The sequence below is a fragment of the Penaeus monodon genome, chromosome 9 (assembly GCF_015228065.2).
Source record: "Penaeus monodon isolate SGIC_2016 chromosome 9, NSTDA_Pmon_1, whole genome shotgun sequence".
Lineage (NCBI taxonomy): Eukaryota > Metazoa > Arthropoda > Malacostraca > Decapoda > Penaeidae > Penaeus > Penaeus monodon.
Window position 1 is genome coordinate 537,627 of NC_051394.1, and position 20,314 is coordinate 557,940.

The 20,314-nt window shown below is 36.5% G+C and overlaps 1 protein-coding gene across 2 annotated transcripts; it reads right to left on the reverse strand.

The window, feature by feature from the left end:
- Positions 1-11,113: 11,113 nt before the first annotated feature.
- LOC119576782 (transmembrane protein 234 homolog) lies at positions 11,114-14,644 on the reverse strand. Of its 2 annotated transcripts, none has more exons than XM_037924424.1 (3): positions 14,392-14,644; positions 12,433-12,584; positions 11,114-12,125 (listed from the first exon to the last, which is right to left on the reverse strand). In XM_037924424.1, the coding sequence occupies exons 2-3, from the start codon at positions 12,556-12,558 to the stop codon at positions 11,859-11,861; spliced, it is 393 nt and encodes a 130-aa protein (XP_037780352.1). In that variant the 5' UTR covers positions 12,559-12,584; positions 14,392-14,644; the 3' UTR covers positions 11,114-11,858. The 2 variants fall into 2 exon arrangements, with proteins under 2 accessions (XP_037780352.1, XP_037780351.1); XM_037924423.1 differs by having other exon boundaries at positions 12,433-12,563; positions 14,392-14,638.
- Positions 14,645-20,314: the final 5,670 nt, after the last annotated feature.

Here is a 20,314-nt window from a genome sequence, read left to right on the forward strand (position 1 = left end):
AACAACAACAACATCAATACACACACACCACACAACATCAATACAACACAAACACACACAACATACACAACCCTACAACAAACATACACCAAACACACACATAAAATAAACAAACAAACACAATAATAATACAACACACACACACACACACACAACCATATACAACACAACCACACACACCCACACATACATACACACAACACACTACATCACATACACACACACATACACAACACACACACAACACACACAACATACATACAAACCCCACAAACAACACCACACACAACATACAACACCAACAACACACACACACACACACAACCACACACTACAATCTACCCACACACCACACACACACACCCACATACATACAAACACCCACACACCACACACCACCCACACATCATACCTACACAACACCCACCACACATCCATACAACCACCACACACCACCACACCCCACCCCCCCCACCCCCCCACACACCCACAAACACAACAACCACACACACACACACACACACACACACAAAACAACAAACAAAAGTTTCACACACACACCAACACACACACCAAAAATACAACACACAAACACACCACACACACACACACACATACATACATACAACAACCACACACACATACACACACACAACATACATACAAACACACACACACACACACACACACACAAACAAATACATACATACCACCCACACACACCCCAAACACACACAAACATACATACATACAAACACAAAAACCCACACACACACAACCAACATACATACAACAACAACACACCACACACACAATAACCAAACCCCAAAAAACAACATAAAACCAACATTAAAACACCCCCACACACAAAAACATACAAAAAAACCCAAAACCACACACACACACACAAAACATACCAACCCACAAAAACCCAACACCACAATACACATACATACTACTCAACACAACACACACCCCCAAACACATAATACATACAACGCAACAAACACACACCCCCAAACACACACTTTAATTTATACTTTGGCCACAAGCATCACCTACAGTGGTAATTTTTTCCCTCTCGGGCCCCTTTTCGTAGAGAGCTCAAAAATAATGAGGGGGGAGGAAGTGAGTATAACCCAATTTTCATCAGGTCTACAGGGACGTCGATTTAGCCCCTCAGGACGGACCCGATCCCATGGAAATTGGTTAGTTGATAATCATTTCATGTGTTTTTTCAAAATTTTTTGGGGTGAATTATTTTTTAAGGTATTTTGAATATATCAGAGTAGATATGTTATATTTTAAATTAATATTATATATAATATTAATATATAAAAATATAATATATATATATTTTATATATATATTATATATATATTAAATATATTAATTTTTTATATTTTTTTTAAAAAAAAGAACTCGACCTAGTAAATATTGTGGTTTGGCCCAAAAATAGCATTTCCAGCAGATAATTATTCAGGATTTTTTTTTATTTTTATTCAGCATATAGAAACAAAATTTTCTTTTTTTTCAGGGATTTTTTGTTGCATCATACTTTTTGGGGGTTGGGGGGGGGGTTACCTTACCCCCGCAAGAAATGGCTTTTTGACCACTCCCTCTTGTTAATGCCTGGAGGTTGGTTGCCTGGAGCCCCAAACCCAACAGGTAGGGAGCCAAGCTCAAACACTAATTTAAATAAAGCAAAATGGCTGGGACATACTGATATGCTAGTATGTTTTTTACATGATCTCAGGATTTTTTAAACAATCTATCTAGGGTACAGCAATTTTTCAGATTTTTATAAGAAATAAATTTCTGAATAGGGTATTGCACACATTTCCAACCTCTATTTTGCGTATTGTGGTAAAACATAAATTTTTAATATTTTTTCTTTTTTTGTATGATTTCCAAAACATCTTATTTATAAAACATTACCCAATACTTTCAGATGGGAACAGTGGAAAAAAGTTGACAGAACCAGGGGATTCACAAAGGAAAATAGACAAGGAAAAAAATATTTCTAAAGAAAAAGGGAAAAAAGGGGGCCCGTAGAAAATGAAAATGAAATGAGGGCAAAAGGGGTTTCAAAATTAAAAAAAATTTAAAGAAGAGAAACCTGAAATGCCAAGAACTATGCAAAAGCATTTTAAACTCTGCATAATCGGTAACCCAGATATCTAAAGAAATAGACAGGTGCAAAAAAAGGGCATTCAGGGGAGGAAAGTCAAGGAATCAAGTAATAGAATAACAGTAATATCTCCGGAATGGGGGTTGAAGTCAGTAAAAATATCACCAGTCAAAAGGCGTGAAATTTGAATTTGGAATGTTTGAAAATGATGTAACCCAGAGGGCCCCAAAATCGCCAAGATGAGATGGAAACCTTTACAACTTTTAGTGATAGGTAGTAATTTCTCATTTTTACGGTTTAAAATTTTCCCAGATTTTTTTCCATAATTTATTTATTTTTGACTGTTAGTGTGAAATTTTAAAGTGTATAACAGAATTTTTTTTTTAGATTTTAAATTTTACTTTTTTGAAATGACTTGAAAATCTTACCACAGTTGACAGCAGCTTGAGATGGGGGCCCGGGTGCCGCCCAAAGTAAAGTTGCAGATCAACACAGGTTTTAAAAAGTTGAGGAGATGCTATGTGCCATGCTGAATCCAGAAGTGCTTATAAATAGGGACTCTTATATGAAAAAATTTCTGTGGGGGAAAAAATTTTTCATAATAATTTTAAAATGGAGAAGCAAAAAAAAAAGAGCAGAAAATACAAATTTTTATATTTAGTGTTCATCAATGAATATAAATTCACTTCAAAATTATGCTTGTGGTGTCGGTATGTGGTCCTCCCTCTCCCCCCCTATCTTTCCCCCTCTCCCTCTCCCTCTCCACTCCCACTCCCACCCCCCTCCACCCCACTCCCCCCCCCACTCCCACCCCACTCCCACTCCCACCCTCCCCCCTCCCCTCTCCTTTTCCCCCTTCTCTTTTCTCTCTTTCTCTCTTCTCTCTCTCCTCTCTCTTCTCTCTTCTCTCTTCTCTTCTCTCTCTCTCTTCTCTTCTCTTCTCTTTTTCCTTCTTCTCTTTCCTCTCTTCTCTTCCCTTTTCTTTCTCCTTCTCTTCTCCTTCTCCTTCTCTTCTCTTTTCTTCTTCTTCTCTTCTCCTCTCTTCTCTCTTCTCTCTCCTCTCTCTTCTCCTCTCTCTCTCTTTCTCTCTCTGTCTCTCTTCTCTTCTCTCTTCTCTTCTCTCTTCTTTTCTCTTCTCTCTCTTCTCTTCTCTCTCTTCTCTTCTCTCTTTTCTCTTCTCTTCTCTTTCTCTTCTCTTTCTCTTCTCTCTCTTCTCTCTTCTCTTTTCTTCTCTTTTCTTTTCTTTTCTTTTCTTTTCTTTTCTTTTCTTCTCTTCTCTTCTCTCTCTTCTCTTCTCTCTTCTCTCTTCTTCTCTTCTCTTCTCTCTTCTCTTCTCTCTTCTCTCTTCTCTCCTCTCTCTCTCCCCCCCCCCCCTCTCTCTCTCTCTCTCTCTCTCTCTCTCTCTCTCTCTCTCTCTCTCTCTCTCTCTCTCTCTCTCTCTCTCTCTCTCTCTCTCTCTCTCTCTCTAGTACGTGTCTCTAAAGTTATTTACATATGCTTCAACATCTGAAATTGCACTATAATGCATTGCAATTAATGTATAATAATATTATAATAGCACATTAAAAGCTTTGAATAAAAAAAAGTGGAGTAAAGGCTGTGATTTTCTCTTTTTTGTGTATATCATTGGTATTTAAAAAATCTTGAGGAAATGTACATGTTATGGATACTTCTTAAGATGCCATATGTTTATTGAATGTACATCTATTGGGGATTAGAAATAAAGAAATTATTAAAAAGTTCAGTATTTATGAGGGAGCATGTTGCACCAATACCAGTTATTGTTTTTATGTTTTTTATGTTGTATTTATGAAGCTACTCCAATGTTGATTTTGTATTTAGATTTATTTATCAAAGGATGGTTCCTAGATTTTTTCATAACTGTACAGGTAAATAGTAGTTTCTCTTTCTATTTTATACTAGGTGCCTTTTCTTTATAATAATCTATTCCAGGTCTGTTGAATTAAAACAAAGGAAGTTGTTGTATAAAGAGGGAATATTATTGCTTTATGACTAGGCTAGATGTTTACAGTGGTTGCTAGATAATTTTTTTTTTTATAGCTGAAGTTGGGTGAAGGTTTGGTCCATCTTCTGTGATTCTTAATGTAATTACTAATTTTCAAAATATCTGAAAATTTGAATTTTAAATAATTCACTGTGGTAAATATAGAGCATATATATACTTTCATACTCATAATAACTATAAATATTTGAAGTTTACAAAAAAACAAAAATTAGGAGTCCCTTCTAATTGGAGGCAGTCTTAATTTTTTTATTATAAAGTTGGTGGCATCAGGCAAATCATTTGATATTATTATCCCATTTAGTAAACCCTTTGGATCTAGATAATGGGGACATCAAGCCATGAAAAAATTAGGCCAAGGGCTGGCTGATAGAAAAATTTTATCATGGGGAAATTGTTGGTGAGTGTCAGGTGAGGACATCTTGCCATGATTGCACAAAGCATTTGGAGTGAGACTGATTCACCAGGCATTCAGGAAGGAACCATACCTAAGAGAGGGCTATCTCCAGGAAATAGTGCCCTCCAGGGAGGGCACTATTTCCATGTATAAGAACCTCCTATTGCCTGCCATTACTCTTACAGAAAATTTAATAAAAAAAAAATATAGAATATAATGCAATGTAACTTACTGTTACTGTTGTTGCAAAAAGTAGAAATTACCAGGAGAAATAATATGGAGTATGCTCAGTGAAAACATTCATCATCTTTATACAGCATAACAAATAACAGCTAAACAGCAAAAACATCTGCAGAAAAAAGGGCTAATAGCATTGTGAAAAGGAACAAGTTGTCTTGATATCACATGTTAGTGTTTGTGTGGGCTAGCCAACAAGCCACACAGCAGGGAGAGTCACCACTCAAGGAAGATTAATGCCCAGATTTTGGTCTGTGTGTGCTGTGAGGCACCTAGAGCCAACAGGTTAAATAATAATTGTAATTATCTACGTTAGTAATTTTTGTAAATTATTATAGAATACAGCTTGAATGTTATTTTTAAACATTCAGTGGCATTCTCTTATATAGTTGAAAATATAAACCTTGTTTAGCAAATCATTTAAACAAATATTGTATTTTATCCTTAACCTTATGTCCCTTCTGTTGATATTCAATAATATCTAGTAATGGTCTTGAATTGTTATCTTATAGATCTCATTGTGAGTGATTGTAACTGTGATGGACTGAATGCTTTGTAGTAAGTGCTTTGATGTATTTCATATACAACTTCATTCATTACAGCAATTTAAGGAGAAAGAGCAATGTAAGAACTGTAATAAAGTAGGAGAGAATTATTTGTTCAAATCTGTCAGCAAGACCTAGCATTACAGTTGTTATAATATAGTTGGAAGTTGAGTTATTATTATTACTTTTTAATGTTATATCATAGATTCCTTTCTATGCACATTTCAGTAGACTGAAATGAATATCATGATTGTGATCAGAGTGTAAATACGTATGCTCAAAAGTTACCCGTACTGTCACATTTTTACATATCATTATAATGTAAGCAGAAAGAATATATTAAATTACTTTATTAGGAGTTTAGTTTTATCAAGTAAATTGTATAAAATTTACTGCCATATTTTATGTCACACACTGAGCTCACAAAGTACTGTTACCTGCTAATTGCATTGATAGTAACAAAAGGAAAGTGCCATACGCAAATTTCCTGGATCAAAGTATGTGGCATAATTCATGAAAGCAGTTTAAAGTCTGTTTTGAGGTACTTTTATTATGTAATTAGAAGATATCAAGGTGAACAAATATTAGATTCCTCTTAGAGGACACTGATATCAATATCAATTTCATATTTGTGTCATCTGTCAATCGTATCTTATATCTGTAATATATTCAGGAATAATTCAATAATTCAATATGAGTATTTTGCTTATAAGACTAGCTGCCAACAGTTTTGAATCTGGGGCATTTATGGGATCAGCTGATTATGTTCATATATGTGACTGTACCAGTGGGAGCTTTGGCTGTGAGACTGCAATGGCTTCATCATTAACCCAATCACCCCGGATTTATGTTCTGTCCCTTGTAGGTTTTTGTGAATTTGTTACATACAGATGGCTCCACATGTGCTCAGCCTCCAAGGAGTCTATCAGTAGGCCCTACTGACTGATCTTGATTTCCCCATTCCTTGAATTGGCGGGAAAATGCGTTTTTCCTTTTAATACAATTGATATCAATACTGTTATTATTATTATTGATGTTATGATTATTAAACTATTATTAAAATCTTGTTAACAATTAAGACAATGGCATGTATTCTTGCCAAACGTGCCGATTGGGTTAAAAGTTTATCAGGGCTTTGAATTTTTTTGAGTGGGAAAAAATAAAGTGGTACTGATTTTGATATTTACTACATATTTTTGTTATAACAATATCATCCCCTTTTTGAATCAGAGACTTACAGGTCAGCCTACCCTACTTGCATTATGTTCCTAGATATATTCTCTTTGAAAATGCCCTTTAGGGGTTTGGTGATGGATAAATAAATAAAACACTTTTGAATAATAGTACTGCATTTAAGTAAAATAATCATCTACCTGACAATTATGTAACTTTTATTAGTGTTAACCTGTTATTAACCATCACCAACCTCTCCAGTGTATCTTTACCTCAGTAATCATGTGGGACCTATGTGATAATGGTACGGTAGTGTGAGTGACCTATGGCATGGCTATATTCATACTAAAGCAATGAACAGTGTACTGTTGCTCTCGGCTTGTGTGTGTAATGCTGTAAAATTGTTATCTAAAAACTATTTTGTACATTACCTTTTTCAAATAAATATATACAATTTAAAGCTGTGTCCCAGAATAGTTTTAGTTTAAAGATTAAGGGTTGTGCCCACCACTGTAAACCCAGCATTATCATTCAGCACAAAGTCATGAGTAGAGGCATTACATACCTCTTTTCTATTTATTCTAGATTGCATTTACTCTTTAAAATAGACATACATATCTGCTATGCTGTTGTATACAATTTTATTGTTGAGATTTTCTATAGACACTATTTTTTATGCTTTTTATAAATAAAGGATGATGCTTTTGCCACACTATTTGCTTACACCACAACCATATAAAGGCAATGTTCTAAATCTCTCAATTTTATTTACAAATTAGTGGCACAGCACAGTGTACAGATCATTTTAAATGATACCAGAGACAGTATTATTCTGAACAGGAATACTTACCAAGTTGGTAGAAAAAAACCACAATATAAAAACTAGATTTATTCAAAATCCACCTGGATTTCATCTTCAGGTCCTGAAGATGGAATCCAGGTGGATTTCAAAACTGTAGTCTCATTTTCAGTAAACCTAATTTTTGTATTGTGGGTTTTTCTATCATAGCATCAACACGGAAGAGTGTTTTACCATTCACTTATCAAGTTATTTAAGATTTGTGAGAGGGGGGGAATCTTCACAGAATTAAACCCCACTTGCAAGCAATATCTCAGTATAAAGAAGAAAAAAAAAGATAAGATGACTATCTCTCATGTTTTCATTTCCTAAGATGTCTTTAGCGACAGAACACAAACTGTTTATTATAAATGGATAAGATAAGTAAACTGGGTAACTTTTCATCATAAATTGAAAATGCCTATGTAATTCTGCCGACACATTTCCTGTTCTAAAATAATTTACTTAAGTTTCTATTCCTTCTTGCTGTTAATGATATTGTCTCAGTTTTACCACCAGGAGCCCGGTCATCACTATATGTTGATGATTTAACCATCTATGCCTCTGGCACATCCATACCAAATCTCTACCAATTTCTCCAATCTGCAATCTCATCAGTATCTTCCTGGGCCACAAACCATGGCTTCCGCTTTTCTACCTCTAAATCTTTCTCCATCCTTTTCTCTCGCTCACGTGTAGGTCCCCTACCCCTACTCTTCTTATATGGCACTCCACTCCAATGCCGTTCCTCTGGCAAATTCCTAGGTGTCATTTTTGACTCCAAACTGTCCTGGCGAGACCATATTCTACACATTAAAGAAAAAGCTGTCCGCCGCCTTCGAATCTTAAAAACTCTATCCCATATATCATGGGGCTCAGATCGCAAAACTCTCCTTCATCTTCATGTTACTTTGATCCTCTCCACTCTTGATTATGGATGCCATATCTACTCCTCTGCCTCAACTTCTCTCCTTGCCCATCTTGATACAATCCATCACTGTGGTCTTCACTTAGCACTAAGCGCCTTTCGCTCCTCTCCAGTTGAGAGCCTGTACACTGAATCAGGCATACCATCTCTATCTCGACGTCGTGCCCTTTTCTCTCTAATCACTTCCCTCTACTCCCTCTAGCTATGTTCGATTCCACCAACTTTCCCTCACTAAACTAACTATCCCACAATCCCTACTTCTTACCTTAGCTTCATCTCCACGTTTACCTACTCCTTTCTCCACTCGCATGGATACCCTCCTCTCCCATTCCCCTTTCCCCCATCTCCAACCTCTCCCATTCTCTGTCCATTCCATCCCTCCATGGCTTATACCTCACCCCCATATTTGCTCTTCTGTTTTCCCTGACCCACCAAAATCAAATATCCCTCCTACTGTCCTTCTCACCCATTTCCTTGACCATGTCTCCACTCATTCCTCTAGTATTCACGTATATACTGATGGCTCCAAATCCACCTCCGGTGCTGGTTTTGCAGTAATCTCCCCAACTCATACTTTCAAATACTCCCTTCCTCCTGAATCCAGTGTCCTTACTACAGAACTGTATACACTCCTTTTTGCTCTAAAACACATATACTCACTCTCCTCTTCCTCTTTTACAATTTTTACTGACTCCCGTAACTCATTAACTCTCATAAAGTCAATACACACCACCAACCCCCTTGTTTGTAAGATCCAGAAATGGTTGTTCTGTCCACACGCCATAAAACAATCAAATTTTGCTGGGTGCCCAGCCATGTTGGAATCCCCGGCAATGAACAGGCTGATACACTAGCACGCCACGCCGCTATGTCCACATCATACCAACCACGCTTCTCACGTATCCCAGCCATGGATTATTACCCACACTTTAAGACCTTCTTGTATAATCGATGGCAATATTTTTGGTCAAGCCTCCGCACTAATAAATTGCATTCTGTAAAACTATCAATCTCCTCCTGGTCAGCTCCATTTCATCGCAACAGACGTTGTGAGACTGCTCTCGCCCGCTTACGCATTGGCCACACCCGTCTAACACACTCCTATCTGATATCACAATCTGATCCACCCTTATGTTCCTTATGTAATGTTCCCCTTTCAATCCCACACATCCTATTGTCGTGCCCACGTTTTGAAACAACCCGTACCTCTGCTTTCCCCCACCTATCCTCCCTTCACCGACCTCCCAACCTATCAGACATCCTTACAGAATCCCACACTTTCTGCTTCAGCAACCTATTCTCTTTCCTCAAACGCATACATATCCTTCATCTAATCTAACTCCTTACCACACCTGACCCTAACCCTTTCACTCACCAATTCCTTTGCCCAGCTTAGACAACTAATCACTAACTCAATCACCCTTCCCTAACATTAACTATAGTGCTACATGACCTTAGATGTCTAGCACATTTATCTTGCTTTTAACCATTAACCATTACTTAAGTTTCTTTCAAAGCAGACAAGCATGTATGAATTAAAATCTGAATTTAATGTAAGATATTCTTTAACTAAACAAAATGATTCACCAACATCAAATTGCCAAATATTAATTTATTACCAGAAATTATCAAATGTGGACTTCTTTCATGTGTAAAAAATAGTCTTTACTGTAAATAACTGCCTACTCCAATTATTTCAGGTAAAAAATTAATAATAATGTAAAGAGACAATATATATCCTAATATTTTATCTTTTTAATTGAAAATTATTTTAAATTGCCAGCTGAAACCATTGGTCCTGAAACATCTGTGTTATAAAAGTGCCATATTTTTTTTCCAATCTGCCATATCTGACTGGACATATAGAAAATATCCTTCTTTCATACTAATATCATCAATGTGATGAATAAAGATATGGATGAGAAAATTTCTACTTCTACTTACTTCACAAATGTAGAAAAGTTATGAATGAGAATGAATGTATTTAACCGATTTTGATTAGATCTTCATCAGAAATACAAGATATAATCAAAATTGGTCAAATACATCCCTTGTACTCATATTCATTCTCATTCATACCTCTTCTACATTTGTCAACATAAATACAGTTCATCACTGTAAATTAATGAACAGCAAAATCTTTAAAAATGTGAAATTCTGGAAAACTTGTATAGATCATGACACACAAAGTTCATTTCCTGCTTGGCTGTTACAATACTTCCAGTTTACCTACAATTCATCATTCATAATAACCAAGCTTCCAAATTCAAATGAAAAATGTCTCCAGGCATTATTTGTGAGGCTTCATGGTAGTACTTTCTTATGATTTTTCTCAAATGACTCAAAACTGGAACATTTATATATGATCTTCACTCACTCTGTGAAAAAATTATACTTAGGGTTCCCAGTAGTCTTGCAACTCTGTGCTGATTCAAACTCTCCATCAAGATATTCACAGATATGCCTGCAAATATTTAAAGACTAAAAACTACATGACGAAAAATGCCTCTTCTTCCATATCTACATTCAAAAACAACTGCTAGTCTTTAATAAACCATTTCTAAAACATTCTAGTACTAAATAAATAGTAGTACATAAATGTAACTAGAAATGTGACCAGGCAATATATCTTTGATAGTCCTTCATTAGTCTCTCTTCAAATTAAATTAAATAAAAAAAATGATATAATGTAATAGTATAAATATTTCAGCAATAATAAAGGAAATCTTCTTTGGTAAAATAACCTATCTATCTAATAATAAACTATTGCACTACATATAATTACAGGATTTGGAAATTGGGACAAAAATATATACTATAGTTTTCTAAATAAAAAAACAATTTCATCTGATACCATTTATTTAACAACAATCATGTTGACAAAACCACCCTTATTTATCCACTTTACTGTGAAATATATTCTGTTGGATCAACAATATAACTTCATTGAGTATTATAACAAAATATAGCAATGTACAAAGGCTTAAATAATAAATAACATCATGAGAATCAAATGGTGTGCTTAGAGCAAAACACTTATTACTTATTATGCTTAACAAGATACAAACACAATGTGTAACATGTTATACCAAATAATATTACACATATTGAAACACCAAACAGGAGGAGTTCACAGATAATCCATATCACAAACATCAACTATTCACCAAACACTAAATGCAACATATTACATGATTCATCAACAAAGTAATAACAAATAATGAATATATTGTTTTTCACACATTTGGGACTGAAAGTAACTTTCTTTCCTTTACATAAAAATATCTAATTAAATACAAATGTCTTTTTCCCTGAAATTATTGCATTTCAAATAAATCAACAAAATGTTAATAAAATTATCAGTTTCAAAAATTCTTAAACAAAATTTCAGTCCCTTGAACAGTAATTAGTTCACTAATTTCTTTTCTTGTACTAGCCAGTCCCTACTCATATTTTTACACCAGCACCATCTTTCTACTTTTTTTTATATCTAAATCTATTACAACCTACATTCATATCTGCCAAACATTTCTATACTTTAAACTTCACTTTTGACAATATGTACACAAGAATCACAACCATTCTACTACTGAGCTTTATCTGCTACACACAATGTAACACCAGCACACACTAAACCTGCTCCAACCCAAGTCATTCTACTTGTCGTCTCCTCCCCTAGACAGTGGCCTGCTACAGTAGTAACAAGGAAAGTAAGACTGTTACTTATAGGGACTGCAAGAGACAGGTCTGCTGCACCAAGCAGATACACAAAGAGCACACTGCCTAGTTGGTTCAGCAGGAATGGAAACACATAACTAAACCGACTGGCAAGGAACTTCACTTCATACAAGGTCTGTGGGGAAGACAATCCATGAATAATCTATGGTAACATATACTTCTTAATATCATGCCTCTCAATGATTTTGAAATTTCTATAAAAATCCTTAAGGCATTTCTACTTCTATATCTGAAATCATAATTAAAAAAGACATTTGAAAAAAGCAAGTATACGCACAAAGTAAGCCATCATTTCTGAAAAAATCTATATATAACCAAAATCAAAAATACTAAAGTAATTTTGTAGGCAAGACATTGCACACAAATATAATACTAATTCATTTACACAATCCATTCCAGTAAAAAAAAAAATAATAACTTACCTGCAAAAGAGGATTTGACATTTGTATATCCTCAATACCAACACTTGCCCGCTTCAGCAGTGGGTTAGTCACTCCCCACAAGATGCTGACCACCAGCAGACACAAGATTAGCTCCAGCCCAGCCATTCTTCCTGGAGATATTTTCAGAATTCCTGTCATGGTTTATGTACTCTGGTTAACACTGCTGAGTACTCTTAATATCTATATTGTCTATTTCAGAAAAAAAATATTCAGCATTTATAATGTTCTACATATTCTGCAAACATATAGCCAGGGAATTTAACATATGGAAATGCATAATACTACATAAAAGAGCATGATGTGAAAATCAACCTTTGAATGAGAAATAATAGGTTCTACAAATGTAAAGCTTTCCGACTGAAATGCAGCTGAGGTTTTAGTTACCTAGATACATATCCTGTGTAATTTTCTGGAATAGTGTTGCATAACCGATCACAAAGATTTTGGTATCGATGGATTCCTCTGACTCTACTATCCAAATATGTAGAAATTATGCTACAGATACCACCAAATTCCACATTCTTGGCCTAGATAGCATCATCATCAATAACGGTATGCACATGTTTGAGCAGCCGTGGACCTCTCCACCATCCTTCGCCACTCAACTCGATCTTGCGCTTTTCTTTCCACTTGTACCATCGACAGCCCGCAAATATCTTTGATACACAGAAACAGTCACTATAGTGCAGACGGGCCCCCAACCCCTGCCCAAGAAAACAAAGAATCCGTCACTTATTCATGGCAGGATAGAGCACTGGACAGATTCAGTGTCAGGTGTTCCTTCATGTCTGTTGTGCACTCTACCCTGCCATGATTACATGGAGGATTCTTTGTTTTCTAGGCCAGATATTGAGGGTGGCAGCCCCCATGAGATGGGTTGCAGGGGGCACAGCCCACTGCATAAGACAATATAGTGCCTATAGTCTTTCTTATTTTACCCCGCTATTTCCCCAGTCCTTTTCATGCCCTCCCCTACTATCAGGGCCAAGAATGTGGGAGTGTGGGTGGGTTCTACAGCATAATTCCTTTATGTGTGTGTACTAAAGGGCGAGAGGAATCTATCAGTACCAAAACTGACATGATCAGTTATGTGAAACTATTCCAGAAAATTACCAAATCCTGAATACTTCATTATACACACAAACTAGAGAATATCTACAAACGACTAAATGAGAAATTCAAAAACAAATAATTCCATCATCATCCAAACTCTAAACTCAAACCAATAAACAAAATTTCTTTGAAATTTCTTAACCACCACAAAGAAAATCATTTAACCCATTGCCGACAGGTGGCATGTACGCACATGCCATGGCATGGCGGGACCATCTGCCGGGGGCACGTACGCACATGCCATAGAGTATGTATGGACATGCCATGAGTTTTTTTTTGTTACAATCACGGCAAAAGATTATTTTTCTGCCAGTGAAAGTGTGATTAAGTCGGTTTTAACACTTTCTCATTTTTACCATGTAACAAACAAAAAAAATGCAACAAACAGACGATTTCAACTCCATGATGCCGCACACTGCTTATTTTATTCGGTCTATAGACCGAATAATGATCAACTATGGAGTCTATATAACAACAAAAATACCCTTCAGTCTTGATTTATCAGGAAGTTTGGCAAGTAGAGGCTTTAAAAAATAATGAAAACTGAAAATACAACATATCTTCGTAGTATTACGAAGAAACGGCATGGGATGCTGGTATTTGGCATGAGTGGTCGCGCATGCTAGGGCGACGATATAAGCCCCCGGCAGCGAGGACCCGGCCTCTATGAATGCTACCCGTCAGTTATGGGTTAAAGATAAAACCTTTAAAAATCTACTGTAATACTGCCGGAATGGATACCATATCTGTAACACAAAAAACTCTCAAAAACAAAAAATTGACAAGCTAAATGACGTTTTACTTGCTTTAAAAGCCGTCTCATACCTCTAACAGGCGAGACTGCTCCGCCGTCTTTCACATCGAAGAGTGTATTCGTGTGTAACGTCGGGCGGAGAGAACCTCGGTGTGAACTCCTTCAGGTAAGCTCCGGTGTCGGCCTTTGATTAGCCTTCATTGATTAACTAAATTACTGACCAGATCAGGCTCGCGAAAGAGAGAATAGATTAGGTCTTTTGTATTAAAGACTATTTCCGATAATTTGATTATGTGAAACGATGTTGATAAACAATTTTTGGTAAGAAATGTGCTCAAACCTACAGATAGATCGATACATCGTATACAAATATTACCATATGCGAGACGGATTTAAAGCTGAAAAGTTATTTGTTTACATGCGGAATGCTAAAAGCCACTCGTTCTACGGGATCACTTTTCCTTTCCTGGACATTATTAAAGCTTCTATTATCGTATTGGTTTCACTGGTCTTCTTGAAATTATATGTATTATATCTTAATGTTTCACTCTCCAATATCTAATGCACGTGTGTAATCTTATATACTTAGAATACCGTAGATATAAGCATATATAATGCACACAGATTCATACGTAGTCATACGCACATACACACGCATATATAAACTTTCTGCATATATATGCATTTAAACATACATTTCATACATTTATGCATACATATATACAAACTTACATACATACGTACATATACATATAAATATAAGCATAAGTAAAAAAAAAAAAAAATGTTATTCCAGAGGATATCGTGATCAACAGTATCAAAAGCTTTCACATAATCGATGAAACACAGGTATAGGTCTTTTTGATGTTCTCTGTTTTTCTCTATGATCAATTTTAAATTTAGAATCTGGTTTCTGGTACCTTTTCCAGGGCAAAAACCTGCTTGTTCGTCTGCAATTTCTTCTCTTAACTTCAACTTCATTCTTTCAGCAATAATTTTCAACAAAATTTTGCTGCTGTGACTTATTAATGCAATTGTCCTGTTATTGTTGCATTGGAGTGCGTCACCTTTTTTAGGTATGGGAGCAAAGACTGATTTTACCCAGTCCTCTGGCCATCTTCTTTCATTCCATATTTTGTACAAAGTTTGTAGAAGAAGTATTCAACACTTTCGCCAGCATTCTTGATTAGTTCCGCTGTTATTTCATCCATTCCCGGGCTCTTGTTATTCTTTAACTCTTTTATGGCTTTTATAACTTCGTCTAGCAGTGGCGGTGGTTCATCTTCGCTGTCATTGAGTCTAATTAATGTTGTTAGATCTTTATTCTTTTTGTATAGGTTGGAACAATATTGATTCCATCTATCTTTGACTTCTTTTCCATCACATAAAACAAGTCCATCTTCAGTTTTGATAGTGTCCATTGTAGGTTTAAATTTTCGTGTGATGTTTCGTACTCCTTGGTAGAGTTCTTTAGTTGTCTTATTGATAGAACAGTTTTCAATTCTCTGGCAATGTTCATTTAAATATTTTTCCTTATCTCGTCGCAATAATCTTTGAATTTTTGTATTTAGTTTTTGGTAAATTACTTTTTCAACTGGATTATTGATACCTTTTGATTTTAGGCATCTTCTTGTTTCAATTTCACTTAGTGTTTTTTCAGATATCCAGGGGGAATTTGTCTTTTTCTTTTTAGCGATAGTTTCTTAAGCAGCGCTCAGCAAGAGTTCTTTTCCTTCTTCCCACAACTCATTTGGTGTTTCATCATCTTCACATTGATTGAGCATTTCAAATTTGTTTGACACTGTAATTCTGTAATTGTTATCAAGAGTTTGTAGTCGAGCTTTAGAGGTGGTGTTGGACGCTGCATCTTTTTGAGTCTTATTTTAAAGTCGATAGTTAGTAGTTGGTGGTCACTGTTGCAGTCGGCACCAGGTCTTGTCTTGCATTTTTTATGCAACTTTTCCATTTTTGGTTCAGCACAATGTAGTCAATTTGGTTGCGTGTTCTTTTGTCTGGTGAAAACCACGTGTACAAGTGTCTTGGGTGGTGTTGGAATGTATTGGCTACAACTAGATTATTTGTACTACAGAATTCAGTAAAATCTTCACCTCTTTCATTTATATCTCCAAGGCCGAATTTTCCACAGGTGTCATTTTTTATATGATTTTTTCCTACTTTGGCGTTGAGGTCTCCCATGATTACTTTTACATCTCTGTTAGCGATTGTGTCTAAAGTATCTTGGAGAGTTATAAAAAAATTCCATTTCTTCATCACTTGCAATGTTGGTTGGTGCGTAGCATTGTATAATACTAATGTTATGAGGTTTTGCTTGTATTCTGACTTTTAAAATGCGATCATTTATTGGGCTGTACCCAATTAGTGCAGATATATATATATATATATATATATATATATATATATATATATATATATATATTTATATATATATAAATATATATATATATATATATATATATATATATATATATATATGTATATAGATAGATAGATAGATAGATAGATAGATAGATAGATAGATAGATAGATAGATAGATAGACAGATAGATAGATAGACAGATATAATATATGCATATATATATATATATATATATATATATATATATATATATATATATATATATATATATATATATATATATACACATATATACATTTTTTAGATATAACCATACTGATATATAGATACACGCACACATACACACACGCACACACATGCACACGCGCACACACACACGCACACACGCACGCGCGCACACACACACACACACACACACACACACACACACACACACACACACACACACACACACACACAAAAAAAAAATATATATATATATATAAATATATATATATATATATATATATATATATATATATATATATATATATGTATGTATGTATGTATGTATGTATGTATATATGTTCATGTGTGCGTTTTTTTTTTTTTTTTTTTTTTTTTGTGTGTGTGTGTGTGTGTGTGTGTGTGTGTGTGTGTGTGTGTGTGTGTGTGTGTGTGTGTGTGTGTGTGCGTGCGTGTGTGTGTGGGTGGGTGTGGGTGTGTGCGCGCGTGCGTGTGTGTGTGCGCGTGTGCATGTGTGTATGTGTGCATCTATATATGGTTATATCAATACCTATCTATTTACTTACCTGTGCGCGCGCGCCCGTGTGTGTGTGTGTGACATATCTCTTTGTGTTCACACGCAAAAAACATAAGAACACTCACATTTCCATTCTGTTTTTACTGAGTCAGTGATCATTAAAAGTCGCTGACGCAGGACGGTCCTTTTAAGGTGTTTTTGTTTCCTCTTGGGCCGCGAGCGGATGACGTTTGGCAACATTTATATTCCTAGACCATAAGGTAACAGACGCTAAAGAGGAAACAGATACAATACATACTTACAGCTAACCCGCAATGCACACTTCAACTATTGCATAAGTTCTGTTTAAGAATTAAAACTTTTTGTCCGCGATTGCGGTCTCTATGAAAAGCTACGAAAATTTCAAACAGTCTGGAGCCAATAGAATAAGATAATTCCATTGTCTATTTTAGAACTAGACTCGAGTCCGATAGAATGCTGCTGTGAATAGGGTGGTCCACATATATATCCTGCTTTTCTCATTGGACCACATAAAAAAATGCATACTCCCGTTCGGCTGCTGCTTTGAAAAAAAAAACATATTTATCACTATGATTTATCCATTTACTATATCTACTTCTTTTTTTTTGTAACTTTTGACAAAGTTTTGGAACGATGTTACTAAGTATGAAATGTAGTGTCCATTCATAATGAACCAACATTCACAATTCAGACCCAAATACATTATAGAAGAATCAAACTTTAAAGATAATTTTCTGACTAACGATGAAAATTTACACACAGGCCCTAAATGCTATCATTCCCACTACTATCGTTACTGTTTGCCGTAAGAGTGAGCCTCGTTTCCCCCACAGATGGAAGTGTTAACAGAAAGGAGTGCCCAACAATAGTCTTACTTTGCCCATGTTACTGCCTTTCCAGGATAACTATCCGCTGTGTTTCGAAATTATCAATTAATACTCTTAATGTGAATGGGAAATCGTATGACAAAAACTTGATATAACTATAAATGTTCAGTATTTCTCAAGATGACGCTGAACCGCAAGACCTGTGCAGCTGGCGAGGGAACGCCAGCTGCGGAGTCATTTCAGAAAGTCCTTTCAGTGTAGGCTGCAACTATTCCCGTCGATGAAATGGTGATTCTACTGCGTCTATGATATGTTCTGTCGGCATTGCCAGAATGTATCTCTGCGGAACAGGCGTTGGTGTCATATTATTGAGTGGCAGGTGTCAAGGTGTGTCAAGCATCGACGTGTGGCAAGTGTCAACGTGTGTCAAGTGCCGGCGTGTGGCAAGTGTTAACGTGTGTCAAGCGTCGACGTGTGGCAGGTGCCAACGTGTGTCAAGTGTCGACGCATGGCAGGTGCCAGCGTGTGTCAAGCGTCGACGCATGGCAGGTGCCAGCGTGTGTCAAGCGTCGACGCGTGGCAGGTGCCAACGTGTGTCAAGCGTCGACGCGTGGCAGGTGCCAGCGTTGTCAAGCGTCGACGCGTGGCAGGTGCCAGCGTGTGTCAAGCGTCGACGCGTGGCAGGTGCCAGCGTGTGTCAAGCGTCGACGTGTGACAGGTGTCAACGAGTGTCAAGCGTCGACGTGTGACAGGTGTCAACGAGTGTCAAGCGTCGACGCGTGGCAGGAGGCGAGAGTGCAGCTCTTGCTAAGGACGGAAAATGACGCTGTTGGCCAAGAGGCTGATGATGTCACCCACTATCACATCCGCCGCCACACAGGATATTTTTTTCTGGCACTGCCGTCATCTTGGGCTTGGCGATAAGCTGTTTCAGCCCTTCAGCTGTTTCAGCCCCTTGCCAGCCCTCACTTCCTGCGGCCCCTCTGGCTCCGGCGCTGCGCTGGAGTCTTGGTAGACCTCGATCAGGTGCGAACCGCTTGCACTGCGCCAGGCTGAGTTGCAACCCCCGGATATGGCCGGGCCCCGGGATGCATGTCTCCCTTAACGCGTGCACACACACACACACACACACACACACACACACACACACACACACACACACACACACACACACACACACACACACACACACACACACACACACATACATTTACAAAGTATGACATTAAGGATATGGACTACTGCCCTCCTCTAGGAAAAAGTAGTCTTGTAGTAATTAAGTTGAAATACTGTCTGCTACAGGAAAAACTCACCATAAATAAGGAAAGAAAATGAAAGTACAGTTACAAGAGAGGTGATTATAGATGCCTTAAATATTTCTTTAATGGTATAAATTGGCAAATCCTCCTAAATCAAAAGAACCTGGATGTGCAATATTCTAAATTTTGCGACGTCTATTCAAAAGATTCAAAACTGAGGCAAGAAATGGCCAAAAGTGGTTCAATGATAAATGCAAGAAAACAAACAACTCCTTGGAGAAGGTTCAGAAGACAGATCTCAGGCAGCGTATGAAAGGGTGGATTGTGTATACTTAGGCTTTAAGAAGGCATTTGACAAGGTGTATTATGAAAATTAGAACACCTAGGTAGAGTGAAAGGCAAACTCCTCGAATGGATAAAAGACTTTATGAAAGATAGATGAGAATCGTAATTAGAGGGAAGCATGGCGACGAGTAACTTGCGACGACGCGAAATAGAGAGAAAAAAAAAATACACACACACACACACACACACACACACACACACATATATATATATATATATATATATATATATATATATATATATATATATATATATATATATACACACACATACATATACATATATACACACACACGATGATGTCTCATGCCAATGCCTCCAAAGTGACGCCGAGAACTTCTCATCTGGAATTTAACACCAATAAATGCCACTAGTTTTAGGTTCGAAGAAATGAAAAATAACCACTATAACAATGCAGGGTTT